Source organism: Vicugna pacos, chromosome 10 (assembly GCF_048564905.1).
Source record: "Vicugna pacos chromosome 10, VicPac4, whole genome shotgun sequence".
NCBI classification, from domain to species: domain Eukaryota; kingdom Metazoa; phylum Chordata; class Mammalia; order Artiodactyla; family Camelidae; genus Vicugna; species Vicugna pacos.
Window position 1 is genome coordinate 41,186,277 of NC_132996.1, and position 21,438 is coordinate 41,207,714.

General features: G+C 48.2%; 1 protein-coding gene across 11 annotated transcripts in view; it reads left to right on the top strand.

Annotated features, from left to right (window-relative positions):
• NAV2 (neuron navigator 2) overlaps positions 1–21,438 on the top strand; it is a 773,977-nt gene that overhangs the window by 729,310 nt on the left and 23,229 nt on the right. For all 11 annotated transcript variants that reach the window (XR_012076623.1, XM_031681096.2, XM_072969658.1 and 8 more), the window contains 10 exons: positions 1,524–1,547; positions 1,655–1,729; positions 6,119–6,202; positions 6,573–6,684; positions 7,980–8,125; positions 10,882–11,054; positions 16,088–16,241; positions 17,337–17,499; positions 18,231–18,331; positions 20,464–20,559. Coding sequence is in view for 10 of the 11 variants with exons in the window: in XM_031681096.2 (XP_031536956.1) it covers positions 1,524–1,547; positions 1,655–1,729; positions 6,119–6,202; positions 6,573–6,684; positions 7,980–8,125; positions 10,882–11,054; positions 16,088–16,241; positions 17,337–17,499; positions 18,231–18,331; positions 20,464–20,559 (1,128 nt within the window). In the remaining variant the exon portion in view is untranslated. The remainder of the gene's footprint in view (positions 1–1,523; positions 1,548–1,654; positions 1,730–6,118; positions 6,203–6,572; positions 6,685–7,979; positions 8,126–10,881; positions 11,055–16,087; positions 16,242–17,336; positions 17,500–18,230; positions 18,332–20,463; positions 20,560–21,438) is intronic.

A 21,438-nucleotide genomic window follows, 5' to 3' on the forward strand; every position in this document is an offset into this window, starting at 1 on the left:
AGTTGCTGTGATTGGAAGCCGGCCTGGAGGGAGGGCAGCAGGGAGCAGGATGTGCAGGGAGGTCAGACAGGAAACAGCAACCCTCTTGTCCCAGCTGATGGGTATAGGGACTGTGGGGCCCAACGAATCATACCCCTCTGCATTCTGAACTAACAGAGAAGTAGACACCAGAGTCAGGTGCTGATTTTTAAAAACAATGGATTTATCACTAATAAAATTGGATTAGGACACACAGAGAGGACTTAAGGACAAAACCGGGTCCTTACTGATTTTCACTCACCTACCTGGCTCCCAGATCACTGCTCCACCCCAGGAGGTACAGATGGTGGAGTGTGGACAGAGGCAGGAACATTTCCAGCATTCCCAAGAATGTGTGTGTGGCGGGGTTGGGGTTTCTTCTTTTATGGCCCCCAAGGGAACTCCAGGAGAGAGAATGACAGGTTCCCCCTGCAGCAGGTTCCCCCCTCCCCTGTGGGCTCCCCCTGTGGGAGGCTTGTAGCCTCTGGCTGGCAGATTGCTGTGACACCACAGACCCAGGGCCCCGTATGGATGGCTTTGCCAGTAAGAGGGCCTACAGGCTTCGTCCTTACTCCTCAGGGTCACAGGTAACTGGGACTCGAGATAGAGCAGCAGGAAGGTGCAGGCCACATTTATCCTTTACAGCCTGGGGAGGCAGCAGGCTGGCTGGTAGGCGCCCCCGGCCCCCCTCACTTTGGGGGAGCCCTCCTGCCCAGCTGCTGTTTCTGCTGCAGTGCCCCAGGGAGATGCGAGGGGGGATACAATGAGGCAGAGTTTGCCTGTGAGCGGTCCTCCCCGCCCCCCAGGTAGGATTGCCAGGATACGTACAGAATGCCTAGTTAAATTTGAACTTCAGATAAAAACACGCAATTTTTTAGCATTAATATTTCTCCACTATTGCACGGGACATACTTAAACTAAAAAAATTCACATTTAACTGGGTGTCTCGTATTTTTATTGGCTAAATCTGATAGCCCTGCCCCAGCTCATTCTCTTCTCATCACACCTTCTCCTGAGTGCCAGACCCTAACATCATATCCATGTGTGAGCAGGAGTGCTCCTCGTGACCAAAATAGCTAGAGTATTTCCTTATTCTTCCGAATTTCTTAAAATAATGTGCTGTTTGTGGACCTGCTGTATAGCACAGGGAACCATATTCAATTTCTTATAATAACATATAATGGAAAGGAATCTGAAAAGAAAAAATGTATACATATGTGTGTAAATAACAGACAGAACTGCTTTGCTGTACACCTGAAACTGACATTGTAATCAACCACACTTCAACAAAAAATAAAATTAAACAAAGAAATAAAAAATATGCTGTTTGTATTTGGCCTTTCTGATTGGTCAAATTAATTAAACCAGTCTAGGAAAGTATACTGGGAAAGAAACTAGTAAGTCTTCAAGACTGCTGAAGTATCAAATCTGGTGCTCCCTTCAGGCTGGGATGTGCTTTTCTTTGTTCCTTGGCTGATCTGATTTTTTCTCCATTTTCTTTACAGCCAGAAGAAAAATGCCAGTCAGAGGTAAGGAACAGTTTGCTGGTTTCCTTTCTCGATTATCAATTATTTCGCCCAGCTCAACCTGGAAGTGGACTCCCAAGGCAAGTAACTCTGTCCCTTGTCATCTTTAGATTCGCAAACTACGGCGGGAGCTGGATGCCTCCCAGGAGAAGGTTTCAGCTCTGACCACCCAGCTGACAGCAAATGTGAGTAGAGACCAAGGGCGGTGCCCACGACTACCTTCTGAGCATTATAGAAGCCATGTGGTGTCATAAAAAGGACACAGGCTTTAGCATCGTGGGTGTGGATGTCGGCTCGGACACTCACTGGCTCTGTGCTTTGGGCAAATTCTTTAACTTCTGGGCCTGCCTTTGCTCGTCCGTGCATTGGGGGATGATAATACTTACCTCTCAGGAGTGTCATGTGATCAGTACCTGGAGTATATTCAGTGCTCAGAAATGTTCCTTTCTCTTCCCTTTCTCTGAAAATTTTCATCTTAAGAGGAAAAAAAAAGAGAGATCTAAGGCGCCACAGTAAATATCTGACTGCTCTGTAATTATAATATACACAATTACGTGTTCAAGAGACACTGCCAACTGGCGTTCAATTCAACAACTGTCTAAGTGCCAACTCTGCCCTGGGCACTGTGAATTCAATTCAGCAAAGCAAGCACAGTCACCGTCATCTTAGTGCTGTCTCTCTGGTACAGCAGAGAGACAAAACAGTTTTGCTATAACAAGATAACTGTTATGATAGAAATAAAGGGTGAAGGTTGTGGGAATAGATAGGAGGAGCACTTAGCACAGCCTTGGTGAGGCAGGGGGAGGTCAGGAAAGGCTTCCTGGAGGAGGTGACCTCTGAGGGATGCTGTGTAGGGGAGGATGCATGGGAAGGACAGCATTCTAATGAAAGAGAGTAGTTGGTGCAAAAGCCCAAGGTGAAGATCTTGGTGCGTTTAGAAATTGTAAATAGCTTGGTGTAATTAGAATCTGTGTCTTGGATGTGGGGAAGAGCCGAGGGTAGAGGGGAGAAGGAAATGGGAAGGAGGAAGGCATCGAAGAAGGGCAAGGGTTGGGCCACATCATGGAGGTCTCTGCTGTTAGGTGGAGAGTTGAGCTTCCAGTGGAGGATAGCGGAGCCCTATGAGCAGAGCAGTGATGTAGTTAGGGTGGCTTCCTCACTGCGGTGTGAGTATAGGATTTGAGGGGTCAGAGTAGGGGCAGAGATCTCCATATCCCATCAGACTAGTTTATGAATAAAGGAGCCTTGCTGCAGAGCCATGAGCCAGCCAGGGCTGAAGCTCAGAAGGCAGAGCCTGAGGTTTTGGAAGGTGCTAAGATACCTTAGAGGGAAGGCTTCCTACTCAGGTGTGCACAGCCCAGCCTGAGACCACAGGCTCTGTGTGTAAGCCTGTCAGAAAGGGACCTGCATGACCCCTGCATGCTGGTAAAATGAAAAGCAGCTTCGAAAGATTGCCTTCTTTGAAGTAGGAAGGTAATTAACATTTACCTGGAGCTTTCGCCCAGGTAATTCCTGGCTTGAGCCTTGGTCTGCTCAAGGCAACCATTGCACGTTAAAGTCTGCACATGAAGTGCCTAGCACAATGCTTGACCTTGATTACAAACTCAGTGATCGGTAGCTACTTGCACTATTACTCATTCTCCTGCATTCTTTTGCATTCCTGAAATCTTTGATTTTTTTCCCCAAACCCTAATATACTAGGCTGCTGTGTGTTTTGTAATCCTTTATCTTCTTAACCTTTTTTTCCGTCAGTAACTTTATCAAAAGAAGATCAGAAATTGCTGTGAGATCCGAATTTTGAGGTTTAGATCCCAGTCAGAAGAGCAGAGGTATTCTTGGGTAGTTGTCTTCTCGGTAACCAGATGCATCCATTCAAATCCAGAGCCTGCCCAGGCCCAATGAGCCAGGGTCTCCTGGGAACATGTGAGGTTGGACAGCAGGTGACTTGGAACTACCCTCTTAGTTAAGAATTACAGCTGTCAATTGCTGCCCTGTACTAATCAAAAAATAGTAATTAATTTAATTATCCATGAACTTGGATCAGTTCCTCCGATGACCGCATGCTGCCCTGAGGGACCTTACATCAGACCATTTGGAACTCTCCTCTCTGTTCCAGAAGAATAAGGGAGACCCCTTACATTATTATTACTATTCCAGAAGTGTGTTTTGCTCTTCACCAAAGCCACTGAATCCAGTATTGTTTTAAAGTAAATATTTAGTCTTGCCACACACGGCCAGCAGTGCTAGCATGTTTTATTGTCTGCCATCTTTCTCACAGGCCAAGCTGTGTTTGTTTTTCTAGGACAGACTACTCAAAGCCACCTTCTCTGGGTGTTTTTTTTACCACTTGTGTTTGTTTTCCTTGGGAATGTGAGAATGGTGCTTGACGTGAAGGCTGTTTTGTGGCTCTGAACCAGGCTCTGAACAGCCTCTCAGCCTGTATTTTTAAAGTTGCACTCAGGACCCCAAGTCCTTTTGCTCGGCAGCAAAATGTGATCCTCTAGTTCTTCAGAGCAAATGTGGTTTCTTCTTGAATTTGCAAAAACAGTCTCTTCATAGCAGTCTTCATGGGGTCAGGTTTTTGTTTTTGTTTGTTTTTTACCTGAAGAGAAATTAGGAATGTCCACAAAGAGAATCTTGGGTGAAATCAAACAAAGAATTGCAATACATGGAAATTCGGTCATTTAAATTTGACCTTGTCATTCCGTGGAAAGGCAAGGGTGTCCATTGTCCTTTTTCACATCCCTGTCCTGGCTCGCTTCCTTCATCTACTATGTGCCTTCTTGAATTGATTGGCTTTGGTTTTGCCACATTCTCCAGGGCAGACTAAAGTGTATCTCTATATTTTAAATCACAAAGGCATTTTCTTAATTTTCAATGAAGGGAGGATGTGCCATCGGAAAGAAACTGACCAGTCCACTTAACATTTCTATCACAAGAGCCCCTGCTTCCTGCCAGCTCCTATGGCTGTCGGGAAAGAGACTCAACGGCTGATCCTAGAGATGTCTTACCCTTAACTCTTCCTGCCTGATGAAATCTAGTAACAGAGTAACTCACTCCTCAAGTCTCTCCTCCTCCAACAGAAATGTCCGCTGACCCTGACCCAGACCCAGCTCGCAGCCCAGGGCGATGGCCCCTCCCCTACACACTTACTCCGCTTTTCTCCCTCACTCCTGCATCAGTCACCTCTTCCTCTAGAACTTTACAGAACCATCAGATCTCACTTCTCTCAAGACTCAAGTATCCTGCTGGCCCTTCTGATTCCTCCCGTGACCTTCTGAGTATCTATCCACCCGGCTCCTAGAACCCTTTCTCAATCTCTCTGCACCTGTGTTCTCATAGGTGTCTCATCTTTTGTCACCTCACCTCGCCTATGTTCTCATCTTTTGTCACTTTTCATTCCCAAACCTCTTCCTTTCCCCATGGTCTCCAGTCATTTCTACATTTTGCAGTTCCTTAACAGTTTATTTTCAACTATGTTGTTGCATTCAGTGCTCACAGTCACCCTGGGAGGAACATAGACAGGTAGCCCCCATTTTATAGATGAAGAAACTGAGGCCAGTAGACTTAGATGACTTGTCCATTCTTTATCCTGGGTGTCAACAATATTATCAGGATCCTCAGTGAACCAACTAATATTTCACCTACTGCTCTGTGGAAGAAGGAAGAAGGCTTAGTGTCAAGACAAAGAGTTGCATCTTGCCCTTAAAGAGAGTTGCAGAGAAAGGGGCAGACGGGGAACAATCACGGTTCTCAATTCTAAGATATTCATTTTTTACATGCTTTTTAACATCTCTGAAAATTAGATGCATATTTTAACTCTAATTGGCAGCATTTGAAAAACCGTCTTTGTAATATGTAAAATAACGGTGTCTCCGATGCCATCTTCTAATAGAGGTGTATGAAAGTGCAAGGGGGCCCCAGGGAAAGTCGTAACTGCCGAGGGGGACAGGTTCTCTAAGGAGGTAGCAGATGGGCCTTCTAGTGGCTTTTTATTAACCAGGATTATAACAAGCAAAATCCACTTGGTTCATTCATCCTGCAAACAGGCTCAGTGTGAGCCTCTCCTGTGAGCCTGGTGCTGAGGAAACAAAAGGTCATCCTGCCGTGTAGTAGAGACAGGCGAACACCAGCCATCACAAGAGACTTCGTAGCATCACAAGTACTTTGTGTGTGATACTACAAAGTACAGATCGGCAATCCAGTGTGCTTTAGAGAGTGAATGTGGAGACCTGACCCCGCCTGGGGGTGTTATGAATTCATGCACGGAGAGCTCTTGAGAAGAATATGTAAAAATCAATTAGAGAAGCAGATGGGAAGAGAGTAGCCCAGGCAGGGAGGAGAGCGTGCAGAAAGACTCTAAGGTGGGAAGGAGCCCAGGGTGTTGGAGGACATGAAAGCCTCAAGGAACTGGATCCCAAAGAGTCGTGGGGAGCGGGGCTCAAGAGGCTGAAGAAGTAGGTGGAGGCTCACACACGTGGCCCTGGGCGGATTTTAGTCTTAAGACCTGGCGCTCCTGCCTTGCGAGGTAATGTAACTGAAGGTAACGGAAGGGAAATGTCTTTCCTCTCCAGGCTCACCTCGTGGCAGCCTTTGAACAGAGTCTTGGAAACATGACAATCAGGCTCCAGAGCTTAACCATGACGGCTGAGCAGAAGGTAAAGCAGAAAGGATGCTTTTTCCCTCCCCGCTTGGAATTAACAACAGACCTAAAAACACTGTTCTCTTGGACTCCAGATAGTTGTATAGATTTTAGTATACTTGTTGAACTGTAGGAATTAAATCTGAAAGAGTAGATCTGTTGCATGACAGAAACGTCCTAGACGGAGTGGTGGTCACTCCATCGGCAACAGATCTTACTCCTGTTCCTGCCGCTTTTGGCTGCTCACGGATGCCTGTTGAAAACTGATCCAACCTAGTGTTTGAGACAAAGGTTCTCTCCCCTCTAAGTTGACACTGAGTTGCGCTTCAGCGGAAAACTATACGGAATGTTTTGGGAATGACCGGTAACTTTTTTCTGTTCCTCAGGATTCAGAACTGAATGAGTTAAGAAAAACCATTGAGCTGTTGAAGAAGCAGAACGCAGCTGCCCAGGCTGCCATTAATGGAGTAATTAACACCCCGGAGCTCACCTGCAAAGGTAATGGCAGAGAAACAGCCTTCAGACCAGCCGCCTGCCCGCCCGTAGGAACCCTCCCCTGACAACGTACGATGCAGCCTCCCTGCCAGAGGGTGGGTGTCCGTGTCACTCGGACAGGTCCTGGAAAGCACTTAATCCAGTTCCTTCCGGCCTCCAGGAAGACAGCTGTTCCAGCTCGCCCTCTCCTCTGATGCATCTCAAAAATGGAAGAAAATGTATTTCTCTTGGCAAAATGTCAAAGTGTTTCACAGCCTTAACTTCACGAATGCTTCCATACTCACATATTGATGTGGGGCAACCTGAAATGGGTTTTTCTCTCATTTGTCCCAGAAAATATTTCGGAGGAAATTGCTGTGTCCTTGTGTATCTTCCTTGGGGGGCCCGGGTACAGAGGTGAGCCTGAGGATGAGTTACCTCCAGCAAAAATGATATTAATGGTAATAATGAGAGCTAACATTTAATGAACACTCACTTTGTTCTAATCCCTATGCTGTGTTCTCGGCACCACGCTCAGTGTTGCACTTATTTAATTATCCCGTTTTCTCTCCTCAACACCCTTATGTGTGCAATACGGGTCCTCTTCACTTTGTACTGAGAGTAACACTGGGCTTCAGAGGCGAGAGTCCCATCCTGAGGTCATAGGATGTAAGAAACAGAAGTGGGGCCAGAACCCAGATCTGACCCTGGCACCAGTGCTCTTAAAGACCAGATGGCCAGTGTCGTGCTGTGATTATGAGGAATGCTGTCTGCAAACTTTATTTCAGTCTTGCTGCCGTTTCGGGCAGTGTTATTTCTGGTACCACTGTTACCTCAGACATCAGGCCTCCTGAAAAAGCCTGGACTTGACATGGGAGGGCAGAGCAGAGGGAGATGAGCATTCCAGAGAGAGAGAGAGCAGCACTTGGAAAATCTTGAGAGGAGATGGGCTTGGCATTTCTGTGGATGTGTGAGGAGGCTGGTGCAGCAGGAGCGGACAGAGCAAAGGAGGGGGTGCTCTCAACATAGGTGACTGTCGCTGCAACTCAGGAACACACTCTAGCGCCCGTCTAAGGCTCAAGGGAGCGGGTGTGGGGGAATTCTCTCTAAGCCTCCTCTGACTTTTGTAAAATGGAGAGAGCCCTCTTTTAACTGACCAAAGCATAGCACCCACTTATTCGAGGACCCTAAAACTAGCATTGAGGGACAGGAGGTGATGTCTAATTGGGAAATACCTCCTCATCCTCGACTGTGTGAGTTTAGGTGTAAGGGTCCTTCCCCAAGTCAGCAGCTCCTGATTTCCTGCCCTGGATCTCTAGGAAATGGTACCTCCCAGTCCGCAGACCTCCGCATCCGCAGACAGCACTCCTCTGACAGTGTTTCCAGCATCAACAGCGCCACCAGCCACTCCAGCGTGGGCAGCAACATAGAGAGTGATTCAAAGAAAAAGAAGAGAAAGAACTGGGTGAGTACATCCCCAGACCCCCGTGGGTGCTGCCTCACGGAGGCGAGTCTCAGAAGCCGCGTCCCCTCGGATGAAGCCCAGGCTGGCTCTTCCCTTCAGTGCACAGACCTTTGGGAGTCGATCCAGAGAAGTGGTTTGTGGACAGGTTTCTACTAAAATCAGTGCTGGGCTCAGCCAAACGCCAGGATTGAGGAAATAACCACCTCCTTGTAGTTTTTTGTTTCATGAGACTTTACGTGAAGCACTCATCTTTCATTCCGTATGTGTCATGTCTTCATCATCGTATGTTGGCCACAAAGTCCCAGATCCTAGAGCAGTTACTCTCAAGTGGTTTTTAGTTAGTTCCAAAGTATTTTTTGGAGTGTGCGTCGCTGGTTATCCCATCACGATCCATACTCCTTATTTATTTATTTACACAATTGCCTATGATAGCATTAAATCACCCTTCTCTTGGAAAAGTTTTTGACCTTGTGCTGTAAGTAAAAGTTTCACAGTGTGGTTGTTAGCGGTCAGTGAATGGTTCTCAACTGGGGGGCGGGGCTCAGCCTCAAAATGGCAAATTGAATAGAACCAATCTCCAGTACAGTGTTTCTCCATGTTTCCATAATCCCACTGAGCCCCTTGACTTTCTTTACAATGGCATTTTGAACAGTTTTTCCCATTCCGCTTAGAAAATTCCACCCCCCAGTTTTTAGCTTTGCTACCGAGGTTGTGGAGTTCTGATTGGCATTTGCTTCTCCCTGAGTTCAGTGCAGGGATACCCCAAGTGGATCTGAAGTTGGCCAGTACTCACAGGGCCCCGTTTGTCAAAGCTGACAGCGTCGTGTTTTCACAGTAGCTTCCATGTCCTCATTCATTCCATACCCTTCTCACTCATTTTGCGTTATCTTGGATGGGTGGCGAGGTCTAGCAATGGAGGAGCTGAGCATTTAGTCGTGCTGGTTATTGATAACTCACAGTGCAGGGAAGCTCAAAAGCCAGTTCAGTGTAAGCCTCTCATCATTCTGATTAAATGTTTCCTTTAAGTTACTAATGGCTTTAATCAACTCATTTGCTATGACTCAAACCAATACAATTAACTCATGTTGCTATTTCTAATATGCTGTTGATAAATAATCTGATTTGATTATCAAAGTGATGAGAGAGAACTATTTTCTATGAAAAATTGTGATTAGCCATTTTCTTCCATTCAGGAAATAGAACTTACTTATTTTAAGACAACTCTTGATTACCAGTGCAATTGGGGAGGATGAATAATTGGCATCCTCAGAGAATCCCAAAGCTGAATTTTGTCTCATCTTTGTAATCTCTTCTGCCTAGCATTTTACCAGAGGTACAGGCCGGAATTCAGGTGCCAAACCTTTCTATTTCTATTACTGCTGTCTGGAAATATGGCCAGAAGTAAGAAATGCGAGAGAAATGGGATCTAGATTTGCCCACAAGCTGGACATGCAGTTTGTTATGAATGAAACTTTGCTGGGAGAAACGTCTCATTATTTCAGAATGGCTCATTTTTCTGGACTTTACAGTGGTTAAGACAACCCCCAGAATATGTTTCCAGAGGAAAAGAGGCTTTAGAAAAAGGACATTACTTTTTAAAAGACCTTTTTCAAGATGAAACTTTATTTTTTTGGCCTAGAAAAATACATGCTTACCATGGCTTTCAGAGAAGACGTTGCGCTTTAAAATCTTTCTGTTCTTATTAGAATTTTCAGATCTATCTCATGGTTTGGAGAATTTGTGATATACCAATTACCTTTTCCCAATATGGTTAATAAATTTCTTTAAAATATCATTTTTGAGCAACAAGTGAGATGGCTAACTCCCTGCTTTTATTATATTATCTTATACATGTAGAAGGGCAGCAGGAGTCCTTAAGTTCATGTATCAAAGAGCTACGCAGCTCTGCTAGGACCAGTGCAGCAATAAAGCTACCCTCACTGAGAAAAGAAGGCTTGCCCCCCTCCCAAATATATATATATGTATATGTATATGTATATGTATATGTATATATATATGGCTTAGGGATGTCTGATAAGAGGCCAGAAAAGAGTGAGGGAACGTAGGAAGGTGGGGCGGTCATTTCAACCAGACAGAGAAGCTAGCGGAGCTCGGATTATAGGGGAACTTCCAGACCCGCTGCTCCTCACCTTCCGTAATAGAGGAAGAGGCCCCTAATGCTTTGAAAGACTCCTGATCCTACCAGAAACCTCCTCTGTGTATGGTATTTATTATTAGCCACGTGGTGTCTAAAAAGTCCAAAGCTTTCCCTGTCACTGGCTTTCTCTGTTAAAAATTGTCTTTTTTCCTTCCCCTTCCCCATTTTTGCTTGCGTTTTCTCTGGCAGGTCAATGAGGTAAGCAAGACCAACCTTAATATCAGATACCAAGCTAACCCATCCATTGATATGACTAACCTCATCCGCATCCGTCCCGTGTCTGAGCACCCCGCCTTGTTGCTGCGTAACCTCCTCCTCCCCACATCCGTCCGCTGAGCCAGGCTCTGTCTTGCAGTGGGCATCTAGCCTCGACCCAAGAGTAGGCATGAAATGTCACCCACAGGTCCAGTCCTCTGAGCTGTCAACACCAGATAACTCTTCTTCCCTTAATGCACTGACTCGAGAGCGCTGTCGGGAGCCTTTTCCACGGCGGGGGGAGGACGCGGGAGAAGCGGCCTGCTCCTCGGTCTGCATGCCTCTGGCCGAGGCCTGAGTGTCGGCCGCAGCCCCGGCCAGGCTGACGGTCTCGTGTATTCAGTTGCGCAGCTCCTTCAAGCAAGCCTTCGGGAAGAAGAAGTCGCCCAAGTCGGCGTCCTCTCATTCGGACATCGAGGAGATGACGGATTCTTCGCTGCCTTCCTCACCAAAGCTGCCGCACAACGGTTCCGCGGGCTCCACCCCGCTGCTGAGGACCTCTCACTCCAGCTCTCTGTAAGTCTGTCTGCCGGGGTCACTCTGGTCAGGCGACGTCTTTGGCCCCGGGAACCCTCTCAAGCAGGAATGGCCAGGGATCCTCTTATGCTGTATCTATCTGCTCCTTGGGTCCTGTGTGTCTTAGGTTCCCCGGCCCACGCGTGTTCTTGCAGTGGCTCAGGACTGGGGACGCTGAAAGAGAGAGAAAACTCGAGTTTTTGCTCTGCTGGCATCAGTGTGGATAATTAGCTGGTTGGTCTTGGGCAGGCGGCTTAGCCTCTCTTTGTTTCCATTGCTTTGTCAAATTGGGATAATTGTTGTCTACTTATCCTATCCTAGGATTAAACAAGATAAGTGGATGTGAAAAGCTACAGCCGTGACAGGGAGATGATGATATAAATGTTGGCAGTTTGGGTTGAAATTCTGGTTCATTTGGGTGACACGGCTTAGAGAGATTACACTTTTCTTCTTTGATCAAAATTTAGTGTGGACTCTTTCTCTGAGGTCAGTGCTGAGAAATTGGAAGTTTAAAAAAACGGAGAGATTCAGTGGCGGTTCTCTTTAGCGAAGGGCTCTCTGTTTCATAGAATGATTCATCACCGTGGCCTCTCCCAGTGAATTGGAAATGAGTCAGTTTGTACAGAGCTCTTCAGGAACACAGCTGGTTGAGAGAGACAGGTGATTGCTCACTTGACATTGGTTGAGATGCTGTTCCCCTTGGCACCAAGGTGCCCAGCCCACCTCCCGTGGTTTCCACTGAGTGCCCAGTGATCATTGTTCCATCAGGGTCATAGGAGACAGCCCTGTCCTCCATCTGAAAACGTAAAGCCCAGACTCTAGAGGCAAGAATAGGTTGGGGAGGGTGGAGGGGAAGGTAGAGTGCATGCTTAGCGTGCATGAGGTCCTGGGTTCAGTCACCAGTACTTCCACTTAAATAAATGAATAAACCTAATTACCCTCCCCCCGAAAACATCTTTAAAAAAAAAAAAAAAAAGAACAGGTCAGGAATGTCTTGGGACAGACAGGCGGGGATCCAGGTGCCAGCTCAGAAGGCGACACGGCCGGCTTCCGGCAGCAGTGAAAGCGACTGCCCTTTCCCCGCGGGGCCGAATCCCACCAGAGACCTTGGTAGAGCCAGGTGAGAAGTGGAAGGAAGACCAGAGCCAAGCAGTCTGCGGGGGCAGTTCCCACGAGATCAGACAGTGCCTGGGAGAGGAGGGCCACGGCGCCGCGCTCAGGACAGCCTCTGAGAGAGGGCTGAGCAAGGGAGTCGGGTGGCGGTAGACACCTCCATTTCCTCACTGGTGAGCATGAGATGAATGACATCTGCATCACTGGCGTCTTGGGAGGGCCCGGCTGAGTGCTGTGCACGCCGGGCCGCCTCCTGCTGTGCCCTCCTTCAGCCTCAGGAGGCCAGCTCTGTGGGGCCACTCCTCGGTCCACACAGCCTGCCAGCCCACCTGCTGAAGACAGCGGCCTGTGCCAGTGTCCCAAGGCTGGCTTGCCAGATGAGTGCAGGAAATGCAGGTGAGAGGGTGAGCCAGGCCTTTGTAGCACACAGGAGACAGGAAGCGGAAATGAGGAGACAGCCTAGGGCCCTGATGTTTTTATCAGCCCACTGGCCGGTGCAGCACATCAGGGTCTCCATTTTACTCAGATGAGGAGCTCCTCTTCTCTCAGGGAGCACTCTGGTAGGAGGGTGGCCACGGGGACAGGCACTTCTGCTTTGGGCGAAGGTGTAAACAGGGGTCAGGGGAGAGGAGCACTGACGGCTGGACAGCAGTGCCCCTCCAGCTGCCCTGTGTGCTGGTGTGAGGGGTTAGGCCAGTGATCGGGAGTGTGAGTCCTATGTGACCTGCAGGGAGCCCAGGAGGCAAGTAAGGGACCGGCCATCATTGACTCACATGCCATCATCCCAGAGCTGGAGGGATTCTCCAAAGGGGTTGAATAGAGGTGGAGAAGAGGCAGAGGGGCAGGGTCTGAGCTCTGGGGTAGGAACCCAGGACAGAGAGAAAACTGTTTGGAGGCGGGAGTAGTAACTAGGCCAAATGCCAAGTGGCCAAGTGAGGCAAGGGGAGGGTGGCCATGATGCACTCAGCCACATGGGGCTCCTGGAGACCACAGCGAGAGAGCGCTCTGTCCAAACCACTTACCCCGTCGGGATTGGGTGGGGCTGCCTCTGGGCTCAGCAGCCCTTCCCTGACATTCCACAGCATCCATGCACACTGCAGATGTTTGTTTTGGGTCTGGTTTTCCAAAGGGTGGGCAGAAAGCAAATGCTTCTTTCCAACCTTGAAGGGTTTATAAGAATGTGCAGATCTAGACATGAGACAGAGTTCAAAGAAGAAACCAAAGGCAGAGGAGTTGGGGCTCAGAAAAGTTCCTACTCCGTGGGTGGAAGGAATGGCGGTGTGGGAAGGCAGCATTTCCCATACTCGGGCGTTTAAAATTAGGTCTTCCACCAGCACTGCCGCCTGCGCAAGACTGGCGGGAATGTGCTGGAATGAAGTGCTAGGGACTGAGTAGGAAGTGGTGAGCATCAGGCTGCTTCAGTACGTAGCCCATGGAGAGGACGAACGTGAGTGCCTGCTGGTCGTCGTTCAGGAGCGTGGGCCCTCAGGTTCAGCAGACCCACCAGATTTGTTTCTGATTCTGGCATTTCTTGTGGGCACGTCAGTCTCTTTGCCTCAGCCTCCCCATCTTTAGAACGGAGGTCATTGCAGTACCACTTCCTGGAGTTAGTGATGTCCGTGGTACCTTAAATATGTACTGCAGATGCCTACCACAGTGGCCTACGTGTTCAGTGAGCGTTTGCGGGGCACCTGCTACGTGTGGATCAGTGACATCAGACACGACAAATGAGGCAGAGAAGAACCCTGGTCCTGGGAGCCAGCAGCCAGGCAGGGAGGAGTTATCAGTGACAGAGCAGAAGTATAGTGCCGAAGGAACGAGGGGCAAAGGCTCCGTCCTGGGCAGTCGGCATAAGGACTAACTTAGTTGGGGCTTGTTTTCAACATCACCTCTGTGTTGTGGGTTTCTGAGAACTGGCTGATTTGAGGGGCGAACTGAAGGGTCCAGGACCCTTGGTGCAGTTACTCCCACACAGACTTTCTTCCTTCTAGTTTGCTTCCCTTTGTGACGTCATCGTTGGCCAAGCTTCACAAAGTAACCCATGTGGTAAATTCCAGAAAGCAGGTCCTGAGAAAATGTGGCTTCTCTTGCTGAGAAAGCTTCCTGGGGAAAAAGCACAGACCCGGTGAAAGAGACTGCAGTAAAATGCCTCGCCGTGGACTGACAGACGGACTGACACAGTGTGAACCAAAGCCGGTTCTCTGCGGTGGACTGGAGCCTTTGAGATCTGTGCCGGGCATGGTTTGGCTAAGACCAGAATGTCACCGTGGAACTTTGTTCAGACTTTACACTCCATTTAAACCCGGAAACCATAGTCCTTTCTCCAGAAAGAACCAGTTTCTGCATGCTCCCCCTGCAAACCTCCCAAACCAAAAAAAAGCACGACTGTCATTAAACCCTCCAAACCACAGGCTGTTCACATCGCAGAGATCTGTGTGGGGGATGATCTGATTTCTAAAGACAGTTCAGCCCCAAATCTGTTGACTTCAGTTTCTTATAGGAGTGGGAAGAATTATAAGATTTGAAAGAGTCCGTTGGAAGTGTTAGAAGATTTTGAAGTAGAGGAGAAGTTTCCTTGGCTGCTGACAACTTTTGAAAATAAGAGGTGGTTTTGTAACTCTCGCAGCAGTTCAAGTGCAGGCTGGGAAAACAGCCACAAAAAGATTTGGCTGTTCAGATGTTAAATTTTTCTTCTAGTCCTCTCTGCCCCCGAAATACAATTGCATCTCTTTTAACCATGATAATGCTTTTCCTTTGGCAGTGAGCGTTTCCACACCCTCTACCAGTTTCACATGTCAGGTTTGATTTGGCCTCACATCCAGTACTTGGGTCTCCCGTGACTATTTCTGCAGAGACCACATGCTCACCGTGCCTTTCAGAGATAATCAGCTTCAGCTTTGTAACTTTATGGACTTGGGTTTTTTTGTTTTTTTTCTTTTTTCTGTTGTCAGTCCAAGAAATGTCAAAGCATTCTCTTTTGGATCACCGCTCACCTCAGCTCCTATAATCCTTGAAATCAACAGAGCTTTTCTTATAAAATAGAACTAACTTTTCTAACATTACAATTTAGCATGACTTTTACGATCTTCCACTTTGTGCTGACCTGCCAGACATCAAAAGAGCAAACCTAACTAATCAAATAAGGGACCCAGCCTGGAAGGACCACTTCTCAAGACAGAGGGACTCACGGGGTCCTGCGGTCCCCTGATCTGGTGTCCAGCTGGAGAAGGAGGACAGCTCGCCGCGCTGTTGCATGTTTTCAGATAAAACTTGGGCTTCCATGTCACCATCATCCTTTTTACTCTCTGACCACCCAAGATGTTTCTCTTCCTTGCTGTGAGCTTGTTGTAGGCGTGGGGGAGTGAAAGACTGCTCTCTAGACCCGTTTAGGGGAGTGGATTTTAGAATGTGTCCAGGAGCAGACTTAGCATCTTCCACCCATATCTTCAGGTTTCTTCTCCTTTTTGGCAAACAAGTATCACCCTCAGCTGTCTGACCCTGGAGTGTCGAATCTTAAAAACAGACAGATGTCATCATTTCTCTGAGTGGGTTTAGATCTCAGAGGCCATGTTGTGTCAGCATAGGGCCCAGCTGTGTACACATCACAGAGGCTTTCAAAGCCCCAAGGTTGCTGTTCCCTTCCGCAGGCTCCTCTTTATCCCTAGATTACTGGGATTTGGCTGAAAGGGGCAACAATGCCATTCTGATTGCCAGAGCTCTGCAGAGAGAGTGTAGAGAAGCAGTAAAGTCTGTGAATTTCAAGTGCTTTGATATTTTTACCCCCAGGAAGCACGGGGCAGCTGGTCATACAGGGTTACTCCTGAACAAATGTGATGATGGACATGGAGCGGTTGTCATTGGGGGACTAAAAGGGGCGGAGCTCAGAGCTGTCTTGGTCGGTAACATTCCTCTTTCTCTAGCATTTCAGAGTGCATGGACAGTGAGGCCGAGACGGTCATGCAGCTCCGAAACGAGCTGAGAGACAAGGAGATGAAGCTGACCGACATCCGCCTGGAAGCCCTCAGCTCTGCGCACCAGCTGGACCAGCTCCGGGAGGCCATGAACAGGATGCAGGTGAGAGTCAGAGCGCGACTGAGCCCCAGGCTGCCCGGGAAGGAGTGCCCTCCACCAAGCCCGAGGGCTGCTTTGCCTTCCTAGCCTTGCTCTCTTTATAGGCCCTCCCTGTTGCTCAAAGCCAATCTTTTAGAAGTGTAAGAGTAACCAAGCCCCTTCCCCGCCACAGCCTCCTGCCTGCAGCACTGTCTCCTGTACCTGGCCCACAAGGCTTCTACAGGATGCGTTGTCCTCTTACTCTACCACCCACTCCCAAATCCACCTTCCAGACTCTGCTCACCAGCCAGAGGGAGCCACCGACGGCCCCCTTTTCCTGCCCCAGGAATTTGTTTCATTTCTTCCCTCCACTGGGATAGCCTTCTATACACCCTTCCCTCAAGGCCCAGCCTGATGCCTCTTCCTCTGCAAAGCTTTTCCAAGTCCTACAGCTTCAAGAGTTAGTGCCCTGACCTAAATTCCTACAGATTGGTTTGTAGGGCCCTTCTCTCCTGCTGCGGATTGAAGGCTTTTGAGTCTTCTGAGCTATTATTTTGCACCCCTTTCTCTGGATGTAGCACCAGTGCTTAACACACAGTAGGTTCTTCATAAATATTCAGAGAGTGAAAGAGCACTGTGAGTTCTACTAAATTTCCCAAGGGAGGTTCCTTGGAACACTTTCCATGAGAAACTCTGTGAAAGGAAAGCACCTTGATCAAATATGTTTAGGAAGTACTGCCCCTCTCAGATTCACAACACATATACCAACTCATTAAAGTTCTGAGAAGTCCCGCAGTAAAGGTCTGGGTTGAGAAACCCAAAGTTTCTCAAATTTCTCAGGTAAGACTTTTTCCACCTTCCACTCAGACTCTGGGAGACATTTCTGAGGTCTTGTTAAAGGCCAGGTCTCGGAAAAGACAGCCCCTCCCCTGCTGGTGAGGTCTTGTGTATCCAGCAAGGGCAGTGGACACTGTTGAATCTCTCTGATTGTGTAACTTACTCCTTCTCGCCTGAGATACCCACTCGATCCCTGCAGGGAACTTTTAAATCTCTCCTCCATAAAAGGCTTTTTTGCATTATGTCCACCTAGTAAGTGAGCTTCTCCCTTACCCTTCGCAGAGTGAAATAGAGAAGCTGAAAGCTGAGAATGACCGGCTGAAGTCAGAGTCACAAGGCAGTGGTTGCAGCCGGGCGCCCTCCCAGGTGTCCCTCTCTGCCTCCCCAAGGCAGTCCATGGGCCTCTCCCAGCACAGCCTGAACCTCGCCGAGTCAAGCAGCCTGGGTGAGTGGTGTCACCGGGCCTGCAGCAGGCACTCTGGTCTCTAAGCAGAAGCCCCAGGATGAGCAGAGCAGCAGATCAAATGGAGAGGCAGCAAGCGTGTGTGCACTTAGGGTGTGCGTGTGTCTGGGTGTGCGTCTGCTACCAACATGAGCCCAGCCGTTAGACTGCTGTCATGCTTCGCTCCAGCGCCCCAGTTTCTCCAGGCTGTGAGCTTGGATCCCCTCGCCCACCATGCTGAGTTTTGTTTGACCCATTTTAAGAGGCTGACCTGCAAGCTGTATGCTACATACAACCCCTGCCCCCGCCACCCCATGGTAGCCGGTCCCACCTGGGCAGTGGCTTGGTTTATGACCTTCCTGCCTTCGGGCTGGATTCCAGGCTGTGTGGTAATTAGCGACCATGATCCAGGTTTTCGTTGTAAGCACATCGAGCCTGACGCTTTGAGTTCTTCTCCATGATGCTGCTGTTGCTAGCATTTCGGTTGAGTCTCCCTCGCACTTCCATTTGGCAAGGCACGTCGTCAGCCTGCTGACTCCTTGGTTGGTCCACTGTTGGTTTCTGTGGTTGCATCCTCCATTCTGCCCTCGCCCCTTCCCCCGCCCCCACCCCACGCCCCCCCGCACCCCGACACCTGGTTTGTCCCGCTGCTGTGCCGACAGGCGGCGGGGGTGTCAGGAAGCCGGCTTTGCTGTCCCCACGTGCCTAAGGCTGTTGATGTTTTCCATTCGCAGACATGTTGCTGGATGACACTGGTGAATGCTCGGCTCGGAAGGAAGGAGGCAGGCATGTTAAGATAGTTGTCAGCTTTCAGGAGGAAATGAAGTGGAAGGAGGTTAGTTGGATCCCTCCCCCTGCTCTGCCTGTCCCTGCGCCAGGTAGAACTACCTAGCGTAGCGATCTCATCCTTACACCCTACCACCTCGGAGCCTGCGGGGACTCGGAAATAGTACTAACGCTTTCCCTAACTCACGCTAAACCCTGGCAGCATTTCGACACGTGGAAGTGAGCCAATGGCCATTCCCTGTCTCTTATGTTTGGAACGTCTATGAAGAGCCCTAAAGATGGCCCATGTTGCACTTTCATGTCACTAACTAAACACTCACATCAGTCAGAGATGGCTTTTCTGAATTTAATCTCTTCCCAAAGCTCTTCAAAGGTAGCTAAGCACATTTAGCACAGAAGGTACAGAAGACCAAATTCAGCCGACCAGGAGCACCAGTTTTAGCAGTTGTCAGAGGCTGCTGACCAGGTAGATGCTGGGAGACAGAGGTGGCCAAGCCCGGCAGCTCACGGGAGGCTCGAAGTGAAGGTGGTGGGGCGTCCTGACTCACTGAGGCTGGAGGGGGGCGGTCCTGAGTTTTCTGAGCAGTTTCTGTTCTATTCTCTTCCAGGGTCTAGAGTTCGTACCCCTATAAGAAACTGTCTTAGGGTATGGGTGGGGATTGGCAACCAGAGTCGATTTTTAGTCATTGATTAAATCCAAATGATGCTCTAAATGACCATCTCTCAGATACTTGGGAAGACTCAGGAGTCCCTAATTTACGTCCCCTTGAGTTTTTTGTTTGCTTGTTATTTCTTAGTATTCTAGCCAACATGCTAGTATTGTCTCTGACAGCTAGGGAGCCCGCAGTGCCCTCCAGAACAAAGCGTCTGCAGCCAGACTTCTCTGCCAAGGGATGCCTCTCTGTGGCTGGCTGTCTAGACTCACTGAAGGGGGTAACCCCAGGATTTTGGAGCTGCCAGGGGTTTGAGCATCACCTAGCTTAAAGGATCCAATAAATAGCTTGATTTTCAGAGCTTAGCTAGCAGAGTGATAAACTATCAAGGGGAAATCTGTTCTTAGAACATTCTGTTAACAAATGCAAGTGATACTTGTGAATGCATTTTATTCTAATGATCATCAGCACAAACAGATCTTATATTTAACAAAAGTTTGAGTCTGAGTCGCTTTCAAAAATTGCATTGTTCTGGACCACCCCAGCACCCAGATGAGATTGGTTGTCCAGGTGTGATCTCCATTTTACAGTTGAGAAACCAAGACCCAAGCATCACTTACCTAAGGCTGTGAGGCAAGTGGTGGGGCCAGACCACCTCACAGCACGGCTCTTTGCTCCACTGATTCTGCTTAACTGCCAAATACACCCTCTTCCCACCTCCCTCACTCTCCCAATTGTATATTCTTATGAGCATGTCAGATACTTTAAAATCAAACACGATAGAATGTTCTATTAGCTTGCCTTTAATCATTATGATCATTCAGCCCCCACTATGCAGAGCCCTGCGGCCAGAGATACAAAGGAAGTAGGAAAAGATGATTGTGAACTTTCTGGAGTCTGACTAGTTTTCTGAACTGAGCATGTTTTAACTTTTAATTAGAAGAAAAGAAATCAATACTATTTAAAAAAAAAAAAGAAGAAGAAGAAGAAATAGAAACATAGTCTATCCTGAAGGAGTTTAAGATCTAGCAAGGAGACAAACTTGATAGACAGATAAGACAGAAATACCTAAAAATAAATGAGTGCAGAGTATATCATCATATAAATTGTGTACAGAACTATTGAAGTGGTATGAACTCTGAGCCTGGTGGGTTAATCATTGAAGGCTTCCTGGAAGAGGTGAGTTTGTAAGCAAAGTTTGGAAAGACGGGATAGCAGAAAGGGGAGAGCATTCCATGCAAGGGATGTGTGGTCTACACACTATACAGGGTACACGCTTGGTAGAAGGCTCTAGATTGCAGAGAGGAGATCCTCTCTCCCTGACCCACAGGTTGCTGTATTAGCAATAGAGGAGGAGAGTGTTTAAGACTGTAGCATTCAATCTAAGTCACAGCTGGTATTAAAACAATAGGAATTTTATTCCCCTCTCAAGTCACTGGTGGAGTTCTAAGATAATCTGAGTCCTCTGCTAAACTGAGTCAGAAGAGATCCACCCGTTTTTCACCTGCATACATTTCCTTGCCCTTAGGATTCCAGACCACACCTCTTTCTCATTGGCTGCATTGGCGTTAGTGGCAAGACCAAGTGGGATGTGCTCGATGGGGTGGTTAGACGGCTGTTCAAAGTAAGTGTTTCATGAAGACGGCTGTGCCGGTCTCTCTCCCCGAGCGGGGGCCTGGACTTAGGGAGGGAAAGGGAGGTTTGTGTCCAGAACCTGGTCATTTCTCGGGCCTGTCCCCTCTCCCACATCCTTATGATGCTGGGACCTGTGAACAGAAGGAGGAAGGTAAGTACAAACTGGGAACAGGCACAACTGTTCTTGTCTGCCCTTGGCAGGGGTTGGCCAGCCAGTAAGAGTCATTGCCTGGCCTTGAGCAATTATTTGAGCCTCTCATGGTGAACTGCTCATGTCCACATTCTCTCTTCACCTTAGAATTGTGTCCTGTTGAGTATGTTTTGCAGTGTGTGTCCTGTGGCTGGGGCTGAGACATCAGATTTCCCTCCTTCATGTGAGGGGAGAGGATTTGATCTAACTTGCCCGGCGTCCTGTGCCAACACTTTCAGAGTCTGCGATTTGCGCTCCAGGTGACACTGACTTCTGACCCACGGCCAGTGTCAAAGATGTTGGCATAGTTATTTTTCTGTTCATTCTAATCCCATCATTGGAGTGGGTGTTTGCCACAGGAGAAAAAACTAATGAGTATCGAGGTGAACCTTGACATACTAAGTGGTTTGAAAGAAGCTTTTGGTACATTTTTTCTATTGACTTGAAATAGGTTAACAACCAGAAATGTTCATTAATCACATCCCCTGAGTACGAATAATGGCCCACATTTTTTGAGCCAGAGATCACGTTGGTCTCCTTGCGTTGGTCTGATTTCAAAACCTGACTTCTAACCAGTGCACTCCAGTCTCCTAACATCTAGACTCAGGAGCCTTCACACACACAAAATTCTGTTGTCTGATCAAAGCTTGCTCCCTGTCTTGGCAGGCCAGTCTGTAG